At 38.4% G+C, this 22760-nt stretch overlaps 2 protein-coding genes across 2 annotated transcripts in view; one reads left to right on the top strand and one right to left on the bottom strand.

The window, feature by feature from the left end:
- LOC134661657 (uncharacterized) overlaps window positions 1-9529 on the bottom strand; it is a 30550-nt gene extending 21021 nt beyond the window's left edge. Inside the window, exons 1-9 of the mRNA XM_063517803.1 lie at window positions 9140-9529; window positions 8628-8801; window positions 7915-8174; window positions 7155-7327; window positions 6080-6170; window positions 4503-4727; window positions 2815-3061; window positions 306-457; window positions 78-186 (exon numbers count right to left, since the gene is read on the bottom strand). Of these exons, the coding sequence (XP_063373873.1) occupies window positions 78-186; window positions 306-457; window positions 2815-3061; window positions 4503-4727; window positions 6080-6170; window positions 7155-7327; window positions 7915-8174; window positions 8628-8801; window positions 9140-9403 (1695 nt within the window). The 5' untranslated portion in view covers window positions 9404-9529. The remainder of the gene's footprint in view (window positions 1-77; window positions 187-305; window positions 458-2814; window positions 3062-4502; window positions 4728-6079; window positions 6171-7154; window positions 7328-7914; window positions 8175-8627; window positions 8802-9139) is intronic.
- Window positions 9530-10103: 574 nt separating this feature from the next.
- On the top strand, window positions 10104-22551 carry LOC134660607 (RNA-binding protein RO60-like). The gene is made up of 13 exons (XM_063516373.1): window positions 10104-10227; window positions 11197-11403; window positions 12111-12285; window positions 13223-13381; window positions 13759-13862; window positions 14152-14259; window positions 15324-15529; window positions 16514-16650; window positions 18001-18132; window positions 18882-19073; window positions 20329-20462; window positions 21053-21303; window positions 22359-22551. Exons 2-13 carry the CDS (start codon window positions 11203-11205, stop codon window positions 22492-22494), a joined length of 1935 nt encoding a protein of 644 aa, XP_063372443.1. The 5' UTR covers window positions 10104-10227; window positions 11197-11202; the 3' UTR covers window positions 22495-22551.
- The last annotated feature ends 209 nt before the right edge of the window (window positions 22552-22760 follow it).

Raw genomic sequence — 22760 nt, 5'->3', positions numbered from 1 at the left:
GAGGGGGTAGCGTTACTATGCTCAGTCTAGAGGATGTCGTCTGTGGGCTGCATTTAAAAAATAAAATCGTATTTTACATCAAAGCTGGAGTCGAAATCCGCCTCATAGTTGGCCTCCGAGACATAGTCGCCAGTGTACACCACGGATTTACCTTCCAACTCGTATCCGCTGTCCTCCATGAGCATACTAAAAATAACACAAATACAATCTAAATACCGTAAAGTTGCTTAACATATGGCTTAAAAAACGGTGACTCTTTACAAAAACTGTTTTTGTGACATGTTAAATAGGAAACGAATACTTACATAACTTTTTCAACGTCATCCGTGATATGTTTGACAGCGTTCATCAACGCCTCCACGGGTATCCCTAGTTTGCTGCCCCGAACGTGCTTATCAAAACACTTGTTGATCTCTTCAGATAACACCTCGAGGATCACATCTTCCTCGGGTCTCCCCTGGAATATGCATTAAATGCAAATGGGTACATTACCTTTTCATACTACACTATTTCTAGGATTGGATAAATAGAAGGGAGAGGCAGGGTAAGCGGAAAATACGGCCCGAGAAATAGGGTAGGTAGTCTAAAGTAGTAAGCAGGTAGTTTAAGAGCCCATCAACGTGCACACTAGCGCCACTGCTAAATAATCGTGATTATTTCAATTTAACAAAACATATTTTTAAAAAAAAGGAGGCCGCTACGTACTGTATCTTGTATTAAAGTACCTTTTGAATACATCAAACTAGTTTCTATGTTGCTGGATTCGTCAATCTATAAACTCAAAACAAAAACGGCCGTTTTAACTTTGGACGCATGGATTGACGAATCCAGCAACATAGAAACTAATAGTTTAATGTATTTAAAAGGTACTTTAATACAAGATACAGTACGTAGCGGCCCCATTTTTTTTTAAATATGTTTCGTTAAATTTAAATAAAAACGATTATTTAGCAGTGGCGCTAGTGTGCACGTTGATGGGCTCATAAGCTAACTTTAAAACTTTTTCGCAAAACGGCGGAGCTCGGAGCCATTCTTTTGTCCATCTATGTTCCCGGCCTATAGGCTAGCTAGACAATATAAGTTAAATCAATTTTTTCTACTCCCGTACTTTTATTTGTCATTTAAAGGTTCGTGCACACACCTTTAAACCCCTCTCTTATAGTTGTCAAGACAAGTCTTTAGTCTATTCCCCAAAAAAGTATTTGTGCATACACGCAGTATCTTTTTGGCACTTTTACGATACTTCGTGTAATCACCACTTAAAAAATATTGTATGGAATACATTGTTGCCAACCTAATTTTAATTGTCATTTCTGACAGATGAGTGAACCATAGACATGTTTTGGTTAATCATCATCATCATCATCAGTTTTCATCTTTATAGGGCTGTATCTCCTAAACCGTGCGTCGTAGCGCAAAAATAATCAAATTTTCGTTCCCCTTTGAAACTCATACGTAATATTTAAAAAACACAAAAAACTAAAAAAAAATTAAAAAAAAAAGAAAGAAAAATGTTTATGGCTTGTATCTCCTAAACCGTGCGTCGTAGCGCAAAAATATTAAAATGTTCATTCCTCTGTAAGAAGCCCCTAATTAATATTAAAAAAAGAACACAAAAGAGAAATAAAAAAAAAACTTTATAATGCTGTATCTCCTAAACCGTGCGTCGTAGCGCAAAAATAATAAAATGTTCATTCCTCTGTAAGAAACCCCTAATTAATATTTAAAAAAAAATAACAAAAAAGAAATAAAAAAAAACAAAAAAAAACTTTATAATGCTGTATCTCCTAAACCGTGCGTCGTAGCGCAAAAATAATCAAATTTTCGTTCCCCTTTGAAGCTCGTAAGTAATATTTAAAAAACACAAAAAACTAAAAAAAAAAAAAAAGAAAAATGTTTATGGGTTGTATCTCCTAAACCGTGCGTCGTAGCGCAAAAATAATAAAATGTTCATTCCTCTGTAAGAAACCCCTAATTAATATTAAAAAAAAAAAACAAAAAAGAAATAAAAAGAAAAACAAAAAAAAACTTTATAATGCTGTATCTCCTAAACCGTGCGTCGTAGCGCAAAAATAATCTAATTTTCGTTCCCCTTTGAAACCCGTAAGTAATATTTAAAAAACACAAAAAACTAAAAAAGAATTAAAAAAAAGAAAAAAAAATGTTTATGGGTTGTATCTCCTAAACCGTGCGTCGTAGCGCAAAAATAATAAAATGTTCATTCCTCTGTAAGAAACCCCTAATCAATATTAAAAAAATAATAATAATAAAAAAATGAAAAAAAAAAAACAATAAAATATATTTATAGGGCTGTATCTCCTAAACCGTGCATCGTAGCGCAAAAATAATAAAATTTTCGTTCCCACGCACTGAACAACCTATCATATTAGGAAATTAAACAATCATCATCATCCATTTTTATTATTATTTCATTGCATTTCAAAGTATGTGCTTGGTCGTAGAAAAAGTATTGTATGCAACGTTGTTTAACTGAGTCAAAAAATACTCGTGGCGTCTTTATTAACAATTTTCGGCTTCGCCTCAAATTGTTACTCACGCCACTCGCCTTTTTTGACCCCTCTTAAACAACGGTTGCATAAAATACTATTGTATCAAGCAGAAACGTCTACGGACGATTCTCCCTTTGCCTCATATATGATGTAAATATTCGCTGTATTGGGCTGTCTTGGTAGCTCAGATGGCAGTGCAGTGTACTAGTGAGTGATCCAGTGGTCGTGGGTTCAAGTCCCGCCTAAGACAGTGAATTTTTCCACTTTTCATTTATTTCTAAACTTAAGTTGAACTGACGATTACCTCATACGGAAAGTTATACACTCCCACAACCTTATAATACTGGTTCCAATATGGAACATTATCGCCCCAATTTACGTTGTTCCACACGTGACATTCATCCCCAAAACGTTGATTTATTTTGCATGACAATTGATCCGTCAGCTGTAGGATTTCGTCCATCCAATCCATATTGTTGTATTCGTTTTTTTCTATTAAATACTGTGTTGTTTTCGAGAACTGCTTTACGTAATGCATGGTGTTATTTAACCTGAAATATTACAGTACAATCACTTAATACGAAATATAAAATAGAATAATAGGTAAGAATAAGTATCGTCAGGCGTGTCTCACTCCGCGATTCCGTCGCTTTGCTACAGGTAGCTAAAAGTACATCCGTTCGGCCCCAATTTTGGGGAAAGCCATAAGCCGCGCGTGGCGCTGTCGCCACCTAGCGGCCATATCTGTGCTGATCGTAACAGACGCGTTGTTTTGTTAAAGCAGTGGGGGAAATTACCCCCATGGGGGTAAAACTGGTATTTTACGGGGGTAATAAGCTAACCTAATATAACAATACAACAAACGTAGACGTTATATTTTTTTATTACCATTGGGAGGAGGGGTAAAATCAGGTTCCCTAGTTAGTCATAGGGGTGACCGGACTGAAAAGATTAGGAACCACTGTGTTAGAGAGTGCGTCTTCTGTACTTAGTACTATTATTTATTCTGTGGTATCGTGATGACCTTTTCGCTGGGAGCGATGCGGGGTGGGTTGTTCGAGTAGGTAGTTATTGTAGGTTAGTTTAGTTTTAATTTTACAAAGTCATAGCATAGGCTTGTATTCCTTAGTTCTTTTAGTGATTGTATTTTTCTTTATGTTATGTTATGGTTTTATGTGTTAGGCATTCTATATCAATGGTGTTAGGCCTAAGAAGCGCTGGCTGGACGTCGTGATAACGGACATGGAAGCAAAGTGAAAAAGACAGTAGGAAAGCGGACCCTGGCGCTATGCCGGGAAAACGCTAGGTTGAAGATGGTTTTATGTGCGATACGAAATAAACGAGAACTTTATTTGCAGGATAAGTAACGTTATAATAGTATTCAATTCTTCATACGTCATTTTGACATTTGTTTTCGTTAGAAAGGGACAAAATTTAACGTAGATTTGCTAAGTTTTATGAATATTTGATTTTACATCCTTTCGTCTACTATTTGTAACTCCTTGACAGACTGGTGCAAAGATAGCGGGATAAATGAAATATGCTATCGCCGGCAACATATTTTGGAGGCTAGGCTTACAACAAGCGTATATTTATATACAATACAGAAAATACATTATATGGTTTCAAATAGTTCTTAGTTAATCTTCCTTAACCTAGTGCTGAAATCATAGACTAGGAATCCTCTAGACGGAGTTTAGAGCAATTATTTCATGAAACCGATGCTGCGAAAAATACTGGGGTGCGGGAAACGAGGTGAACGAGTCCCGTGCCGTGATTGGTCCGTTCAAAGACACGGACGTCACAAAATGACACTTTGACTCGGAAATGGAGTAAAACTACCGTATATTTGTGGCAGAGGGGGTAGCGCTACTATGCTCAATCTGGAGGATGGATTGTCTGTGGCTGAAATACAGACGCGTCCACACAAAAACCGTATCTCTTATATTCTGATACCCTTGGCATAGAAAATATTAAAAAAGCAATATGTACCTGCTCGTAACATCTCCAATCTCATAAACTTCTCCGTCCGATCTCTTACGAGGCATCTTAATCTGATACATTTCGTTATCGTCGAACATAACAAATTTCTTGCCAAATTCTACTTCAACGTTGCATTGGACACTCCTGTCTATAGTCTGAATAGTCAAAGATGTGAAACTTGATGGCTCAGTATCAGACGAGTATTGGCTGGAGCTAAACTCTGAAGTTTCAGCTCTGTCGAGAAGTACATAAGGTTTATTTTACAATGAGCCTCTGATTTTCAATTATACAGTTGCAAGTAAGTAATATGCAATGTGTGTTGTTAAACGGTAGATAAAACAATATTGTAGGAAGTAATGCATAAGTACAAGTAATATACAAGCAGGAATGCATAAGAACTACTCTAACAACTAAGATATCGCTATTGCCAATGTGATTAGGACAATTAACCTCTCAGTTCCCAGTGGCTCCAATATGAGTCGGAATTGTATGGATTTGAGAGGTCCTGGGAAACGAGGGGTTAAAAATAACCTACGAGAAGTAGAAAAATGGACTCTCCATTATAAATGGGCCCAGAATTTTGCTTATGATCATATATAGCTGGTCAACCAAATCTTGTCAGTAAAAAGAGGCGCGAAATTCAAATTTTCTATGGGACGATATCCCTTCGCGCCTACATTTTTCAAATTTGCCGCATTTTTCTACTGTCAAGATCTGGTTGACCAAGTGTAGTTTAAAATTTCGCATTCGCAAGTGAAATCTTCATCCCTTTAAATTCCTATCTCTATATTCTCTATTGCACGCGCATAATTATATTGCTGGGCGGGAGCCCATGATGCTGGCAGTCGATAACAATGTGCGAGCGGGACAGCAATACAAATTATGCGCATGCGATAGAGATGTGAACAGCGGGTCAATGTACGAAATTCCCCGTGCAAAGCGTCCTTTCTTTAGAGAAAGACTTCTACAAAGATATTCAGAAAGGCGTAATTTAATGTTTACTAAACATCGGGCTTTCGCATATCGTAAAGATAAATCAACTAATCATATGAGGACAAACAATATAAAAATGTAAACATTTCCTAAGAGCTTAAAATGTTCTTAAAAACACATCCCTCGCAACGCATCCTTACACATCTCTGGTCAAAACGCAGCCTTATGCTTGAAATCTACTTTTGTGACAAAAAGTCCAATTTTACGTGTTGAAATTATAAACGGCAGCAGAGTGGCACTTTACGTACGCAAGTAACTAAAATGTAATACATTATATTTAATGTCATCTACGTCACTGATGATTGTGCAGCTAGTGGCGGATTTGCAGCCTTGGCCGCCCTAGGCCCCAGGCCCTATATTAACTACTAGCCGCCGCTTTCTCAGCACCCATCATATAGACTGCCGCCCCTAATATCTTGCCGCTAAGCCTTAGGGCAAATCCGCCACTGCTCGCGGCGTTGTATGGGGCTGTCAGTGTTCTTTATTTACTAGATTCTGGTGTTACACATCATATACCACGCGTCAATGAAGCTGGTATATAGTTTCTTATGCTTTAGACGACTATTAGTTCAGTTGTTTGTGTTCATACTAACTCGAGTAGTCCATGGAACGTGCTACACGAACTATTCGCATTTTTGGGTGATATCCAGCCAATCTTGCTTACTTGTTCAGGCTCTGGGAGATCTAAAGATGTTCATTAAACTAAATATTGCGTTTTATCTATATATATAAACGTGAAAGACCTGACTGACGGACTTAAATCAACACACAGCCCAAACCGCTGGGACTAGAAAGTCCAAATTTAGCAAGTAGGTTCCTTATAAGGTCTAGGAGTCCATTAAGAAAGGATTTTTCAAAATTCATCCCCTAAAGGGGTGAAATGGGGGTCCAAAGTTTGTATGGGGAAAATATACTAATCCACGGGTACGAAGTCGCGGGCAACAGCTAGTTAAAGGATGTGTGGAATCGCAAAGGCTAATTCATTTAATTCCGAGCAATCGCAAAGGCTAATTAATGCATTTAATGCATACTTCTTTCCGAGCGATGGCGCCATACCTTTGGCCTATGCTCGTGTAGATGGCGACACTTTTTGACATTTAACAAACTTAACACAGTCATATCAGTGAAAGAACAAGGATCAAAGTCAAATGGCGTAGGTACTAAAAGTTTTAATCACATGTCGAAAGATGGCAGTAAATTTACTGTGGGTACAAAATTTACTTTGACTATCTGCCTCTATACTAAATTCTCTTTGATAAAATCCAATGTACTACCACTCTCCAGAAGCTGGCTCCCTTGGGAGCCAGGGAAAATTGGGTATTACGGATGCAAAAAGCAGGTCTTTGAAATGTTTCCATCACATAAATTACTACCTAGGTACTGAACATTATTGCTTGCCACCAATATTCATTCGCAGTTGCATTAACCTCTTGCTAAGCCAGCTCATGATCAAACAATTAGATAGAGATCATGAACACAGAGTTTTTTATTCAGATATACAGTCACCTGCAATAATATGATACACAACGCAGGCCGTAAAAATATCTGACACGATCTTAATTGTAGAGCCATAAGAGCGTGTCACATGTTTTTGCGGTCTTCGAAGAGTAACATATTTTTTGTACACATTGTTTATAGTATCAGATTTTACTAAATATTAATACTCACTTGAAACCATCACCAAGCTGTTAACATTGAGTTCCTTCTTCTTATAATAATGTTTTGATATGAAGAGCACAAGTTGACTAAAGCAGCCATAGTGAGAGGTGCCAGGAGGCCCAGGGCCAATGCCTCTTGACATGACCATGTATTCTGGGTATCTCATTACAATGTTGCTGCACCTGAAATGTTCAGTGACATTTAATAATCTTCGGAAAACATATAAAAACTCAAAAATGCGCATTTTCCCAGAGATAAGACCTAGCTACAATAGCTAGATCGATTTTTCGCCCCGAAAACCCCCATATAGTAAACTTCATCGAAATCGTTAGAGCCGATTCCGAGATCCCCGAAATATATATATAAATAAATAAATAAATAAACAAGAATTGCTCGTTTAAAGTTATTAGATAGATAGATAAAAGGTTGAACAATCTTCATAAATCTTGAAACTGATGAGCATACTTTTCGACAGCTGGTCTGGCCTAGACAGTAGTAACCCTGCCAGAAACTGACAGTCCTGGGTTTGAACTTTGAACCTCAATAATATTTATTTGTGTGATGAGCCCAGATATTTGTTCCTGAATCAAGTGTGTATTCTATATGTGCATAAGTATTTGTATATTATATATTTTTTTGTCCGTGTATTTGTGACAACACAAGCAATCTTGAGCTTACAGTGAGGCTGAGTAAATTTGTGTAAGGATGTCCTATACTTCTTTTGGTTGCAGATTCTACCAAATAGTTAGGATCAAGAAAAACCAATTACCAATCATGCAGCTGGTCTCTGGTCCATTCAAAGTAATGATCCGACTGTCTCAGTCCATTCTTGTCCAAATTCTTCATAAGACTATTAAAATCCGCGTTAGGCGTAGTAAACAGGACAACCCAAGGCTTGACAAACCCAAACACATTGTGAATGAGCCTGTCTAGATCATGCGGCAACAGTTTTTGTATCATCTCAATAGCAATGACTGCATCACAGCCAATAAGCCGGTAGTCTGGGTCAGCCGCATTTCCTTGGAGTAGCTGAAATTATTATAAAGAGTTGCTGGGTTTTAGTTGTGTTCTATTTCACCACACACAAATGTTGGTTGCCTAGCACTAGCAATCTCATATTTTACATTTGGCAATCAACTGCTAGACTTGATCCAGCAAAGATAGTGGCTAGCAGGTAAAAAAACCCAGGATTTATAGTTTGTCAAAGGATTGTCTCATTTCAAACATAGACAGAGAGAATCATACTATTTTTGTCTTACACTAGCGCCCAAAAGAGAAGGATGAGTATAGTTTTCCTGGTTTTTTAATGACTGATATATAGGGCTTAATTTAAGAATATAAGTATTTTTTTATAGAAGTCTGATTCAGAAAAGTGGTATTTTGGGCATTTATCAATGTCAACTGTGAATGGTTAAAATTAAAAATAGAGTTAATTCATATCTGGTTTTCTAAATAACCAAAGAAGAACTCAAAGAGACTTACAGTAATTTGCAATGATTTTTCCCATCTTTCTAAATAATTTAATGATAAATCACGAAAATCACAGGTACAGTTCAGAGAGTGTACTGTATCTAGACCAAGTATTTGTGTTACTCCCGCCACTTCAGTTAGATATCTCAAGAAATGTATGTCATAGTGCTTCCCTATATTTAAGACCTGAAATATAAAGTCAAGGTTAAAATTTAAGTGTTATTAGACAGTACAAGCGTTTATTGGACAGAAAAGTACTTAAGGAATATAACTGATTGTCATATTGCACTTCAAAGTTTCAATAAGCAACTGCCAGACATTTTTGATCTTTAGAAATATTATATTATCCGTATTCCATCAAATGATTCGATATTGTGTTGATGACGTAGGTGGTTGGGACACGGAGGTAACTTTTCTGCCCACTCAATAATGTCCATGGAAATTCATAAGAAAAAAAAACAATGAACAATTATTTTTAATAGTAAATTACGGTCGATAAAAAAATAAAATAAAACAGAACTTGCCTTTTCTAACCTGCCAAACCACTGTTCATCCATAAGGCAATCGCAGACTGCTGCATACCGTTGAGCGTACACCGGCGGGAAGAACACCACTCCACATTCGTCATCGTGGTCTGCATAAACCTGGTCATCGATTTCTTCTTTCACATGCAGCCCGTTATCACTCAACTTCCTAACCAGTTGATTGAAAAACGGAGGCAGCCATCCATTCAAAAGGGCCAAAATGGATTCACGGAAAATAATCAGCATCTGCAATGCTATGATCATTATGCAGCATTATAAGATTTTGGGATTTGTAATGGAATTAAAGTATTATTATAAATTATATTGCAAGAATTTCTGCCAAAACTATTGCACTGACATGTTGATGTTCATATGTTTTTGTTGATGTTTTGAATTTTGGTCTTGTGATGGTTTGTGTCTATCTATTCTATACTCTATGGTCAAGCCAATCGAATGTCAATGTCAGTCGAAGCTCTTGGCCTGTTTAAGTCATTATTAAAACTGCTGATTACATAAATGCATGGTTTATTTAATCATAAATAAAAAGGCCCCGGTACACAATGGGCTAGCGCCGGCCACTCCAAGGGACGCAGCCATGCGGTAGAATGAGATAGCAATATCACTTGCTCCCTCTAACGCAAAAATGTACGTCCCTTGGAGTGGCCGGCGCTGGCCCATTGTGTACAGGGACCTTAACGCTTTATTGTGTCCTCTCCAAATGATAAATTCATTGCAAGTAATTTCGATTATTAAGGCCCCAGTACACATTGGGCCATCGCCGGCCACTCTAGGGACGCAGCCATGCGGTAGAATGAGATAGCAATATCACTTGCTCCCTCTAGACATAAGTGGGAATTATAATATAATATATAATAAATTAATTGAATGTTTTCTATACAAACTAAAAAAAACGCTACCGTGTAAAACATTTTTTTGTAATGGCAATATAAAGGGAAAAAATATTAAAAATTAAAAAAAAGAAAGTATCACGAACACGAACTGAACGAAAGAGAACTAAGACCCTATTCACCGCTGAGCTGAGTTCTCGAGATAAATTGATTTACAAGAACTTTGCCAGACGAATTTAGGTAAGTTGACAATTTATATTATTAAGCTAATCAGGTTTATTTTATTAAAGGTAATACGATGTCCAAAATCGTCACTTTGATGGTTATGGAAAGCAGCGTCCATTGTCAGTTTTTTGTAGCCACATCCTCAATCTTATTGTGGCACATGTTTCGCTTGAATTCGGGCAAAAAAATTAATAGTTTTCTCGTGCGTTAACCTCTAGTGTTAGCTTAGCTCTGCCGCGCTACAGCGCACCAGACTGCTGTGATAGATAACCCGTATTTCATATCGTTCTATAAAATACCCACTTTCGACGTTCCAGTGGCTAATGTTTTGTGACGGTCTTTTATTAGATGTGATTATTAGGTTGATAAAATTACTTGCATTAATTAGTACGCCTGTAAAGAATAAGCTGTACTGGAATAATAATTAAACTAGGATACAAGTTCTATTGTGTCTAGACGAGTGTTCATTATCAATATTTACAACAATAGTGAATGCAGCTGAACACACATGGTATTTTTTAAAACTTAGTAATAATATTTTGGTCAGTTTTTTGTATTACTTTTACCTTATAACTGACAATTATAACACTTATTTATGATATAAGTATGTCCAATATAGAACAATATGTGATTATGCAAATTTATGTTATGTTTAAATGTAGTAACCTTTTAACTGCCAGCAATGTTTGATCGAGCGCGCTCGTGTTGCCACCGACAGTAATTGTACCATGCAGAGTAAGGTTGGCATAGTTACAGGAGTTATAAATGTGCTGTAAAAACCAATTCAGATCTTTGTCTTATTTATCAGACTAGACTGGCAAAATGAGCTGGATATGTAATGTCTTATATATCAGACTCTGGCGGTTAAAGGATTAAAAATGCTAATGAAAACTTACATTATCTATGCAAGAAACAAATGAGCGTTATATATTGTGTGTTTGTATATTTTTATGTTTTATACACTAAAAGGTTTTAAAATTACAGGCTACAATGACAACACCGACACCTACACTTGATTCGAAACTCCGCAATCAGCTGACAAGGTTCCTTCATACGGGAAATGAAATCCCCAAGTACTATCCGGGTTGCTGGACATCACAAAAATACTTTCAGGCTGACAACTTGAAAACAATTGATGAGGCACTTGCTAATGGAGTCAATAATCTCGAAGTTGTGGATGTAATTTTAAAGGTAACTTGTCAAACTTATACATTTTATATTTTAATTTGAGCTAATGGCCAAATACATTTGATGACTATGACACATTACTTAAAATTACTATTTATTCTGAAACTGCACACAACAATTTTTCTAGAGACTGAGTGTCTACTGCCAATGTCATAAAATCGAAAAACGTTATCTGCCTCTCTGTTGCTTGAATATGCAAGAGCAATAGAGAGGCAGTCAATTTTAAATTTTCTGACGTTTGCGGTAGGCCCTCTGTTACAGTTTGTCCCAGCTGGTCAGAATTAAAGTGCAACGTGGTGTTATAATTTATAAATGTTCAATACTGGTTTGGACACTGACCAATCCTAAGCCTTATTGCAACTCAATAAGGCCTAGGACAGTTGTCAATGAGTGTTTTATTGTTAGTAGGTACATAATTAGGTGTTTTAGAATAAATTTTAGGATAGGGTTTCACGGAATCAAAGTAATTTAACCCGTGTGGCTTACCAGACCACGACCTTGGTCCGGTCAGCTCCTCTTTCACTCGTAGCTGCGTCTTTGATGGACGTACGGTGAACCATCTTCCACTCCATGGAACAGACCTCGGACTGTACCAAGGTCGCGGTTATGTACGCCCGTCTGTTAGTGCATGAAGATATTACGTTGACAATTGATTAGTATTAATACCATGTGACTGTCAGACTTTTCTCATAATTACATTCTCTACACAGGCTTACAAAGATGGGTGGTACACAAGATTTGAAACCATTGCTTTTGCTCTCACAAAGTGCCTATTGCTTGGAAGCGCAGATGTCAAAGCCGCTACTTACAAAGCTGTCGGACAAATTTGCAACACTCCTGAACAGATGATGCTTTTCTGCAAATACACAAGGCTATTAAAAACAGGTAAATAATAAAAAAGCCTTTATTTCCAAATTTCCCATTTTTACATTAGAAGTTTCTGCGTATTGGTTAGTAAGTTTCTTATAGCTAGTAGATACTGTTAAGTTTATGTGTGTATTTACTATTTATTTATTTAATTTGGACCCCTTTAAGAGTGTAGGCCTCCTCCAACTTTCTCCATCTTTGCCTGTCTTCCGCTTCGTTTAGCCAGTCTTCCAGAAAACAGGTAAATAGTTTATTAAAATTACATTGGCAGGGCAATTGTAAGCAACGTAGAGTCAAAAATTATACTTTTCCTTTTAGAGTCAAAATAAGGTGATCAAGATAGTGTGTTAAGAATTGAGTTCTATGGATCCTACCCACTTATAAATTGTCTTTGGAAAATGACTGCATATTTGTATCTTTATCCTAAAGGATCATGTAGCTGTCTTAAACATAATGACCGGAAACTTACTACGTTATTTTAGCTAGTTTTGGTTAATTTATCCCCAATACCCTGAAATTATCAAGTAACACGCTATCAATATATGGGTAAATCAACTTTTTCTTGTCACTCGTTGCCATGGTTACGTTCTCCTGGGTCACTCTTTAAAACCACCAAACCCACTTTTTTGTGATAGGTACTTATAAACCCTTTCCATTGAGGCTCGTCTACCAAACGTGTCAGAAGAAGGTGGTGTACAATGTCTTCTAACAAACTATACTACTGTTGTCTCTTGGCTGACCAGACAGAATAACAACAAGAAATAGTTGATCCACCCATATAACAAAATACAAAATTATTTATTTGTCCATCATAGGTTATAGGGTGTTACAGTTCATGCATGAACATTTTGAGAGCATGCATGTCAAATTATAATAAGTACATATTAACATAAATTATTTACATAACATCTCATCGTCGTCGTAACGTCTGTATTATAAAAAAAAATTTACACAGGAAATGGCCAAGGCTGGTGCAAGATCGTCAGGTCGTGGTACACTTCCAAAGACACCATGGAACTAGCAAACGAGCTCACCAGAGTGAAGGCTCGCCACGGCCGCTCTCACAACACCCTCCTCAGGAAAAGCCATGTTAAGGTCGACGAAAACGATAAAGGCGAGTAGATTTCTCTATTGTGATTTAGGACCCGGAATTTTGGGTGCGGCTTTTGACAAGTTGGGGAGAGAACACACTGTTAATCGATGTTATCGGTAAATCGAGTTTTTATTTTATTTGTGATTTAAATAATACCTTGAACTTTCTGTTGATACGTAACTCTTTTCAATGGTCTATGACAGAAACAGTTGGATATCGCAAAGTTTAATACGTTTCAACCTCTGATTAAGGTGATCTAGTCAAAGCGCACGAATGTTTATTTGATACTTCAGATGGGACAGGACAGTGTTGCTTGGTAATATTGTGAAATTGTGCCTATATTTTAATGTGGCCTTATTTTGTGAAATATGTTTTTTTTATGAAAAATCATATTTCAGCCCGCGACGCTGTCATCAAATATGCGATCTATGGTTTGAAAAAAGCGAAGCAACTGGCCGCCGACGACGAACAGACAAAGACTGTGCTCGAGTACATACAAAAGGTAAACATTCTCAAATGTTATTAAATAAGGATTTAATATAATTAATGCGTATACGGGTCCACATAGAACGAGGCACATGTCGCCACAATGCCTCGGGTTATTCAAGACTTTAGAATAGAATATAATTGTATTTATTTATTTTACGCGTATGGATGTAAGAAATCGTCTTTGCCGCCTTTGAGGCGTTAAGCCTCGAGAGTGTTAAGGGTTCGAGTCTTTAAGCTTCGAAATGAACGTTATTCACAACACTATACATATTTTGCTAAAAAATAATATTGTCTTGTAATAGGTGGAGGACTTGAGGCACTGTGAGGATCCGGTCGCGGCGGCCGCGATGGTCGAACAACATCGGTTCACGCTTGACCACATACCCGGACACTTGCTGACTTCACAGGATGTACGTTCTTTTTTTCTACTTAACGAAATCAAATTTTATTGAATAGATTATATTTTTCTTTAGCTTCACTTGTTTTGCGGGCTGTGTGTAGCAACAAACAAATATTGCAATGTATATTAGACTCTGATAGTGGATCCTGAAAATGACAATGCGAAGATAGAACCATGTAACCTTAAGTTTTTAGAATCCCCTTGATATTTGTAAATAAAAATAGAGACGGCAATAAAAGCTTGTCTCCATGGTATGTCAGTAATGCTTGTAGCATTTATTTTTATTTCAATGGCTCTATGTCTCCTATTATGCAGTACAACAGCACAGTAATGGTATGCTTACTTAAAAATAGGCCACGCACACATTAACATTTGGTCTATGGACAAAACTGTCTACTACGCAACTTTACAATGAAAATTGTTTTCCAATATTTTTTAGATAAATATCTAAAATAATATAATAATTATCTATATAAGATGCTTTCTGTAAACTTTGTCATTGTCTCCAACATAATACTTACAAAAACGCGTTTTCACTGAGACGATACGGAAAGGAAAATAGGTAAAACTCGTATTAACTACGGGTTTTTACGGTAACATATACACTTACAAACAAACATTGGAGCAATCACTAGTAATGGAAAAAGTATCGAAAATTGAGTTTATGAACTCCCCCTGTCCATAACCATATTACAGATGTACTGCATAATTATTTTCCATCGTTTTTTCACGGAAACGTACGAACGTGTCTCGGTACAAAAAGTACTGAGGTTGGCTGAAGTAGCATGAGAGCGGGTTCGCACTACGTCCGATCCGAATCCGTGAAAATATGGTCCGAAGTAGCCGTAGAACTATTTCTATGGTAATCTACGCACTCTGTCATCCGATTTCGGAAAGAAATCAGACGTATCTAGTGCGTAAATTACCATAGAAATAGTTCTACGGCTACTTCGGACCATATTTTCACGGATTCGGATCGGACGTAGTGCGAAACCGCTCTGACAAATACGAACGTTTCCGAGAAAATACGATGGAAAACAATTATGCTCTACGTCTGTACATATATCTCCTCAGGTGTGGGACGTAGTGCTTCCCCACATGGAGCTCAGCGATCTGCTATACAACGTGCAGCGCGTGCACAACATGGGCTTCCTCACGGGCGACTCGCCCACCACCGCGATCCTGGTGTCGTTGCTCAGCAACAGTGACGTCATCAAGAAGTCCAAAGTCACGCCCATCGAGGTGTACATCACGCTCAATAATTATAAAAGAAAGAGCAGGTTGGTTTGATAGTCTAATAAAGCCGTCCCAATTCTAAGACGTAATAGTACATTATTGTCGAGGTTCGGAAGTAGCTACTTGCAGGCTGAGGATTCGTTTTAAACGGACGACCTTGGGAGTCCGTTTAATTGAATCCGAAGCCAGCAAGTAGCCTTCCAGCCGAGTTATATATAGTGCTTTTCTCAAAAATGGTGCAAGAAATAGAAATATTTTACAGAAGCAATGTTCTAATTTTCACAGAAAAAAGTAAAACCATTAATTAAAAAAATTTACTTGCCGCCTTTTAAAAAAAAGGAAGTGTATTTTTCTGCTGAAAATACGCCAACGTATTTGAGACACCTAAATAGTCGCGGTACTAACATTATAATAATAAGTGCTGATCATCTGTTTGGCTGTTTAATGGACCTATGCCTTCATTTGATATGGGCATTACTTTTGCAACATTGCAGTCCCGAAATCGAATGCAATGTTTTTAACTTTTTGATTTTTTGAATGACCATAAACTACGCACTTCGCGACCTATTTTTTAATCGGCAACGTCGACTTTGCCGTCCATTTTTGAGAAAAATAATTTAGTCTTTAATGGGTTCCACTTGACAGTTATCAGCCAAATAGTTGTTTCTATTTATTTGGCGCCAATATCTGAACTTGGTTTGATTAGATGGCCCCTCAATTTTAATTTCAAGTTCATAATAATAATTCAATGGAATTTTAATGTATGCATGTAATAACTTTATTTAAATAAGTTAAAATGCGATTTTCCTAAGATATTATAGACAGAATACAGCTACAAGTTAATTTTCATGGACTAATGACGTCTATCAAAACGCTTGTCAAGTATAACAAGCCCTTGATAATCGTTTGTCCATATCTGTCGTTTTAAGATTTGTGTATGTTAAAAAGGTACAAAATTTAACAGAGGTGGCTAAGTTTAATGAATAAGAGGGTAAGTGTCCAGATAATTTAGTACATGCTTATTACAGACCGCTGAAACACGAGAAAGCCAAAGTGTCCGTGGAGAAAGAGAGGCGCCGCCGGGCCCGACAGATATTCGACAGTAAAACCGGGCTCTGGGAGTGGTCAGTCACCCGCCGTCACCCGAAGGAGGTCAAGCATTGGGGTAAGTAACATAAACATTCTTGCTTTTTAATTGGACTATATAATGCCACAAGAAAGGTTTGTGTTGTCTGTAGTGTCCAACTGAAGTTATGGTTTCGAAAGTATTTGGCATAAAAACAAATTATGATTTAAAAAAAACTGCCTAACCTTTCAGCCGCGCCGAATTGTACAAAATATCACTTTCGAATCACGTTCGGCTAATTTTCTAAACTTAAAAGTGAATTCTAATTAGAATAGGCGTGGTCCAACACACACTTGACCGGATTTTATTATAGAGTCGGAACACGCAAGTTTTCATGCCAATTCTTACTGTTTCTTCGAAGTCAGCATGGACAGTCTGTACCACTTGCAAGAATAGGCTACATGACTAATTTTCCTTTATGGTATCAATCGATCGGGTTTGTTTTTAGGATCAAATGTCTATATGGGACCCATTGCATTAAAGTAACACAAAAGTCAGAAATTGTAGTCAAAGGCCGACAGTCGCACTTCACTCGCGAAACGCCCTATACAAAATGACAAGGAAACGTGACGTCAAGGTCTCTGGGAGCCCATCTTGTAGTATGGACAAAACAAGAAAATTGCGTTTTTGTCGGTGAAATATTGCGTTTATGTATATAGTTGCTATACAATATTTTTTTGGATGAAATGTAAGGAATCGAATGGTACCCTTACTTTTATCGTTTTTGGAAGTTAAAAAAAAAAACTTAAATTTTTAAACTTTCAGGTCCTGTATTTATGTAAATTTTTGATATTTTATTTTAATATCCACATTATTGTGATAAATTGCTCGTTTGCTATCTATTTTACTAGATTTTGTTATAAAATTCAACATGTGTCATCATCCCTATTACGTCGAATCTTTTTCAAGCCACTATTGAAAGGGTGCCAGTGCCATGGATTTCCGATGGCCGGGGTGAGATTTGTTTTTAGAGCATGAAATATCGAAACATCGTTAAGTTAATTGATATATAATAATACTTTGCCTAGAAATAGGCGTTAATTGTAAAAAAAAAACCGGCCAAGTGCGAGTCGGACTCGCGCACGGAGGGTTCCGCACCATCAACAAAAAATAGAGCAAAACAAGCAAAAAAACGGTCACCCATCCAAGTACTGACCCCGCCCGACGTTGCTTAACTTCGGTCAAAAATCACGTTTGTTGTATGGGAGCCCCACTTAAATCTTTATTTTATTCTGTTTTTAGTATTTGTTGTTATAGCGGCAACAGAAATCAACTGTGAAAACTTTCATCTGTGAAAATTTCAACTGTCTAGCTACGCTACTAGGACGGACGGACGGGAGTATTGTTCATCTTTAAACTACAGTTTTGTAATACCTAATAACTTTGCAGGCATCGACCAGCCTCCGAACCAAGCCGTGCTGAACGCGCTAACGAATCTGGTGGATATGACCTGGTCGCTCACGCCCAAGACTGGAGCGCGCTACCTTATCACTATGGACATGAGACCGCACATGTTTAAAGGTAAGCAACACTTCGCTAAACTCGGTAACGCTATAAATTAGCAAGAAAATGTATAACATGTGTCTGACAGTAAACAGATGAACTTTCTAGAAGTTAGCAATTCTTGCATATTTATTTATTTATATATATTTCGGGCATCTCGGAAACGGCTCTAACGATTTCGATGAAATTTGGTATATGGGGGTTTTCGGGGGCGAAAAATCGATCTAGCTAGGTCTTATCTCTGGGAAAACGCTTATTTTTGAGATTTTATATGTTTTCCGAGCAAAGCTCGGTCTCCCAGATATTTAAAATTATATTCACTGTTGTACGTCTCTTATTAATGATTCCTACCAAAGGTGTGTGATTGCAACTTTTTTTTCCCAATATCGGGCATAACTAGGTTATTAAGTGGAGCACTCCATATAGAGTCCATCCATTAGGAATGCTCGTATTTTTTCTACTTCTGAAACTTCTGGAAAGGCAAATTTTAAATCATATCAATGAAATGCGTCAAAATACGAAATCAAATGTGACATGTGTACATGAAAGTGTAACCATGAAATGGTTCCTCTTATTATTACTATGTATGTATATGTATGTATAGCCTGACCAGTAATATATGATAATTGTCAAGAGGGCGCTGTTATTCTCATGTATAGAGTGACAATTCAGTGTAGTATGAAAAAAATAGTTCCAGTGAAATTCCGCAACATGGCGCACCCTAAATAGATCCTGGTTCACCTATAATCCTCAATGTTTACCCCCAGGCCGCCACTTTTGTAAGAACTTCGTGCTGCCCAAGAAGGGTCGCAAGACGACCGCCACCGCCACCCCGACCAAGGCCGCGCCGGCGCCGGCGCCCGTCACCGCCGCCGGCGACGGCGACGCCGAGAACAAGTGCAAGAAACACCTGCTCGCCGAGTGCTTCTATAATAAACACGTCACGCCGGGACACGCCGGTAACATTCTTTTCTCAAAAATGGACGGCAAACTCGACGTTGCCGGTTAAAAAATTGGTCGCGAAGTGCGTAGTTTATGGTCATTCAAAAAATTAAAAGGTTAAAAACATTGCAGTCTCGATTTCGGGACTGCAATGTCGCATACAAATTCCATTATTTAACGAGTTCCAAACTTTTTAAAACTTCAAATGGCCATATCAAATGAAGGCATAGGTCCCTTAAACAGCCAAACAGATGATCAGCACTTATTATTATAAAGCCTATAACAGACTATCGCACCGCACCGCGACCTTGGAGCGTCGCACCCATAAGTGAGAGCGAGAAACAGATATCTCTTTCTCGCTCTCACTTATGGGTGCGACGCTCCAAGGTCGCGGTGCGGTGCGATAGTCTGTTACAGGCTTAATGTTGGTACCGCGACTATTTAGTGTCTCAAATAGGTTGGCGTAGTTTCAGCAGAAAAATACACTTTTTTTTAAAGGCGGCAAGCTAATTTTTTTAATGGTTGTATTTTTTTCTGTGAAAATTAATGGAAAATTAGAACGTTGCTTCTGTAAATTCTGTAAAATATTTCTATTTCTTGCACCATTTTTGAGAAAAGCACTATATATGACTCGGCTGGAAGGCTACTTGCTGGCTTCGGATTCAATTAAACGGACTCCCAAGGTCGTCCGTTTAAAACGAATCCTCAGCCTGCAAGTAGCTACTTCCGAACCTCGACAATAATGTACTATTTTAGTTGTTTAGTATTTACTCTTGGCAGAATGTTTGGGGCAAGTTGGCAACGTGTCGTTTCGAACTTTATTAAATAAACAGCGGTTGGTGGTAAATTGAAAAAAAAAAAATAGCACAGAATGAAAAACATTTTCTTTAATGTTTGGTTATTCTAGTGCCCTAAGCGATGGAGTTTATTCACCGAGTCACTTACACGCGTCATTGGTAATTGACGATCTTGTCGGTGATTGTACAGTCGACGTCAAAGAGAAATTTACAGCCAAAGTAACAAAAAAATGTTTACACGACCTAAATGCTATGACAATAAAGTCGTGTAAATAATTTTTTGTAACGTTAGTCGTAAAGATCTCTTTGACGTCGACTGTACATTTATTCCAAAATCTGTAAATGCCTATCGTCATTATTCTCTTAAGACCGTTTTCCCATAGCAGTTCAGAATCAGGTAGCCCTCAGTGCTGGGGCACATCTACATTTCTAAACAACTATGTACAATGCAGATAATATCGTTTATGTTTTACAGCTATCATACTGGCTCTTCAAATCCTGAAGCGCGAGGACATCGTGAAGCTCGCTGTGTTCACAGACGAGGGCGTGCAAATCGTGAATATCGACAAGAAATCGGCATCTATCGACCAGGCGGAGTACAATCTCAGGGTAAATTATTATAGTTTATGATTTAATTCCCTGCGAAAGGGATAAAGCCATGTTCTGACGTAATTAAACGGCAGGATACACCGAGGCCGCACACTTGTACAAACAAGATCTTATTAACTAAACTTCTTTTCCCTATAAATCTAACTGTCTCTATCCTTTTTATATTAGGACTTTTGTCTTGCGTAACATTGGCTCTATAAAAGATCTGTGCGTATAGTTTGTAGCTTTCTAATAGACCCCGAAGGCTAATCCTATTGTCTATTGTTAAGAAAAACCGCTCGTGCCACGTGCCACAACCACCTGCATAAAAAATCGGTACTTCGGTTATTGAGTGCCGGCGAGTCGAACGCTACAGAACCAGTCTAAAATGTGTCATCGAGATGCGTAACAAAGGCGCGTTATCGGAGAGCGCACCTACACTGGTTTTTTGAGCGTTGGACTAGCCCGCGCTCAGGTGCCAAATAGAATAATTGGGACCCTTTTTTGCAGGTAAGTAGCACGTGCGGTTTTACTGAACAATAGACAATAGGATAAGCCTTCGGGCTCTACTAGAAAGCTACAAACTATAATTTCAAACTTACCGCCAACAGAAAGCCAACCTCGGCCGTGTTCAACTAGACGCGCCCATAGAGTGGGCCGTCAAAAAGAAGAACAAGTATGACGTGTTCATCAACATGGTGGACCGGACCACGCGGTACATGGAGCTGGATCAGGAGCAGCGGGGCGGGCGGGGCGCGGGGGGCAGGTTCGGGCCGCCGCCGGCCGCTAGCAAGGAGGTTCCCGACCACTGCCCCGTGAGGGCGCTGATGCGTTATAGGGCGACGATCGAGGCGAAAGCCAAGTAAGCCTAGCCGCAAACCAATCTGACCGGGGTTATATCACTATCTCTCGCTCTACCTACGACCAATCCTGGCGGCCTAGCCAAGGTGACAATATCGCTATCGCTTCGCCATCGAATCGCTTTGTGACTCTCTATCACTCTTCCATATTAGTGTGACAGTGACAGATGCGTATCGTTCGCTACGGAGCGTTAGCGATTGGCATGTTGGCTACGGGGCCAGTGTGAATGAGAAGTTCTACGACCCCGGTCCTCAGTATGGTTTGAGGATATTAAAAGCAACACTCAACTCACCTTTAATGGACCTTACGTCTTTGCAATAAGGTTCAAGAATTGTCAGTTAAGTGTGAACGGTGGTGTAATTGTAATTATTATACAGTGGTATAATTGGGCGTTTTTGTTGTCCCCTACACTTTTTTTTTTCAAATTTGGGATTTTTTATGTTATTTCTACTCAGAATCACGTGCTCTTTCTATCCTAATAAGAGAAAAAAAGTGTCCCAAAATTATCATACATTTTTCGATCTTTCCATTCCGCGACCGCCATACAAAGTCTATGAAAAATGGTGACGTAATGGAAATAAAAACCTTAGGACACTTTTTCTCCTATTAGGATATTAAGAGCTCGTGATTCTGAGTAGAAATATCATAAAAAAATCCCAAATTTGAAAAAAAAGTGTAGGGGACAACAAAAAAAAACGCCCAATTATTATTATTGACTTTTGCGTACGTGGATTTTAATAGTACATATTACTTTACCATAAACCTAACAATCTTCTTTATACGTAAGCCATAGTCTAGGAATCCTCTAGACGGAGTTTAGAGCAATTATTTCATGAAACCGATGCTGCCAAAAATACGGGGGTGCGGGGGGACGAGGTGAGCGAGTCCCGTGCCGTGATTGGTCCGTTCAAAGGCACGGACCAATCACGGCACGGGATTGACTCGAAGATGGAGTAAAACTACCGTATAAGTGGCAGAGGGGGTAGCGTTACTATGCTCAGTCTAGAGGATGTCTTGTCTGTGACGTAAGCTAAGCAAGCTAACTTTGGTTTCTAGGCTAATCGTGATGTCGCTAGCGTCGCACCGCGTCGCGACAACCGACGGGAGCCACGAGGGAGTCCTCGACATGATCGGGGTCGACGAGCACACGCCCAAAGTCATGGACGCATTCACACTCGGACACTTCAAGTAAAACTCCAAAACAAATGACTTTCCGTATAGAAGGGGCCTAAATGTGGGTCCAGGTCCGCCGAACGCTCCGCGAATGATGCTGTGATATGTAGTGCGCAATTTGTGCAGCAAGTGAACTGCGAATGGCGGATTAGCGGCGCATTCGCCAGGTCTGGACGCACCTTTACGCAGCGATACCAACAATTTAGAGCATTTTGGAAAAAAATTTCATAATGCAGTAAATCCTTAGCAAGCGTAAACGTAATACAGTAAGTGTAACGCTTAAAT

The sequence above is a fragment of the Cydia amplana genome, chromosome Z (genome assembly GCF_948474715.1).
Source record: "Cydia amplana chromosome Z, ilCydAmpl1.1, whole genome shotgun sequence".
Taxonomy (NCBI): Eukaryota; Metazoa; Arthropoda; class Insecta; order Lepidoptera; family Tortricidae; genus Cydia; species Cydia amplana.
Note: the sequence above shows the minus strand (reverse complement) of the source record. Positions and strands in the feature narration are given on the sequence as shown.

Coding starts and splice junctions, on each gene's coding strand:
- LOC134660607 (XM_063516373.1), top strand. CDS start 11,203: ATGACAACACCGACACCTACACTTGATTCGAAACTCCGCAATCAGCTG. Junction 15,530..16,513: donor AATTATAAAAGAAAGAGCAG/GTTGGTTTGATA, acceptor TGCTTATTACAG/ACCGCTGAAACACGAGAAAG. Junction 18,133..18,881: donor GAGACCGCACATGTTTAAAG/GTAAGCAACACT, acceptor GTTTACCCCCAG/GCCGCCACTTTTGTAAGAAC.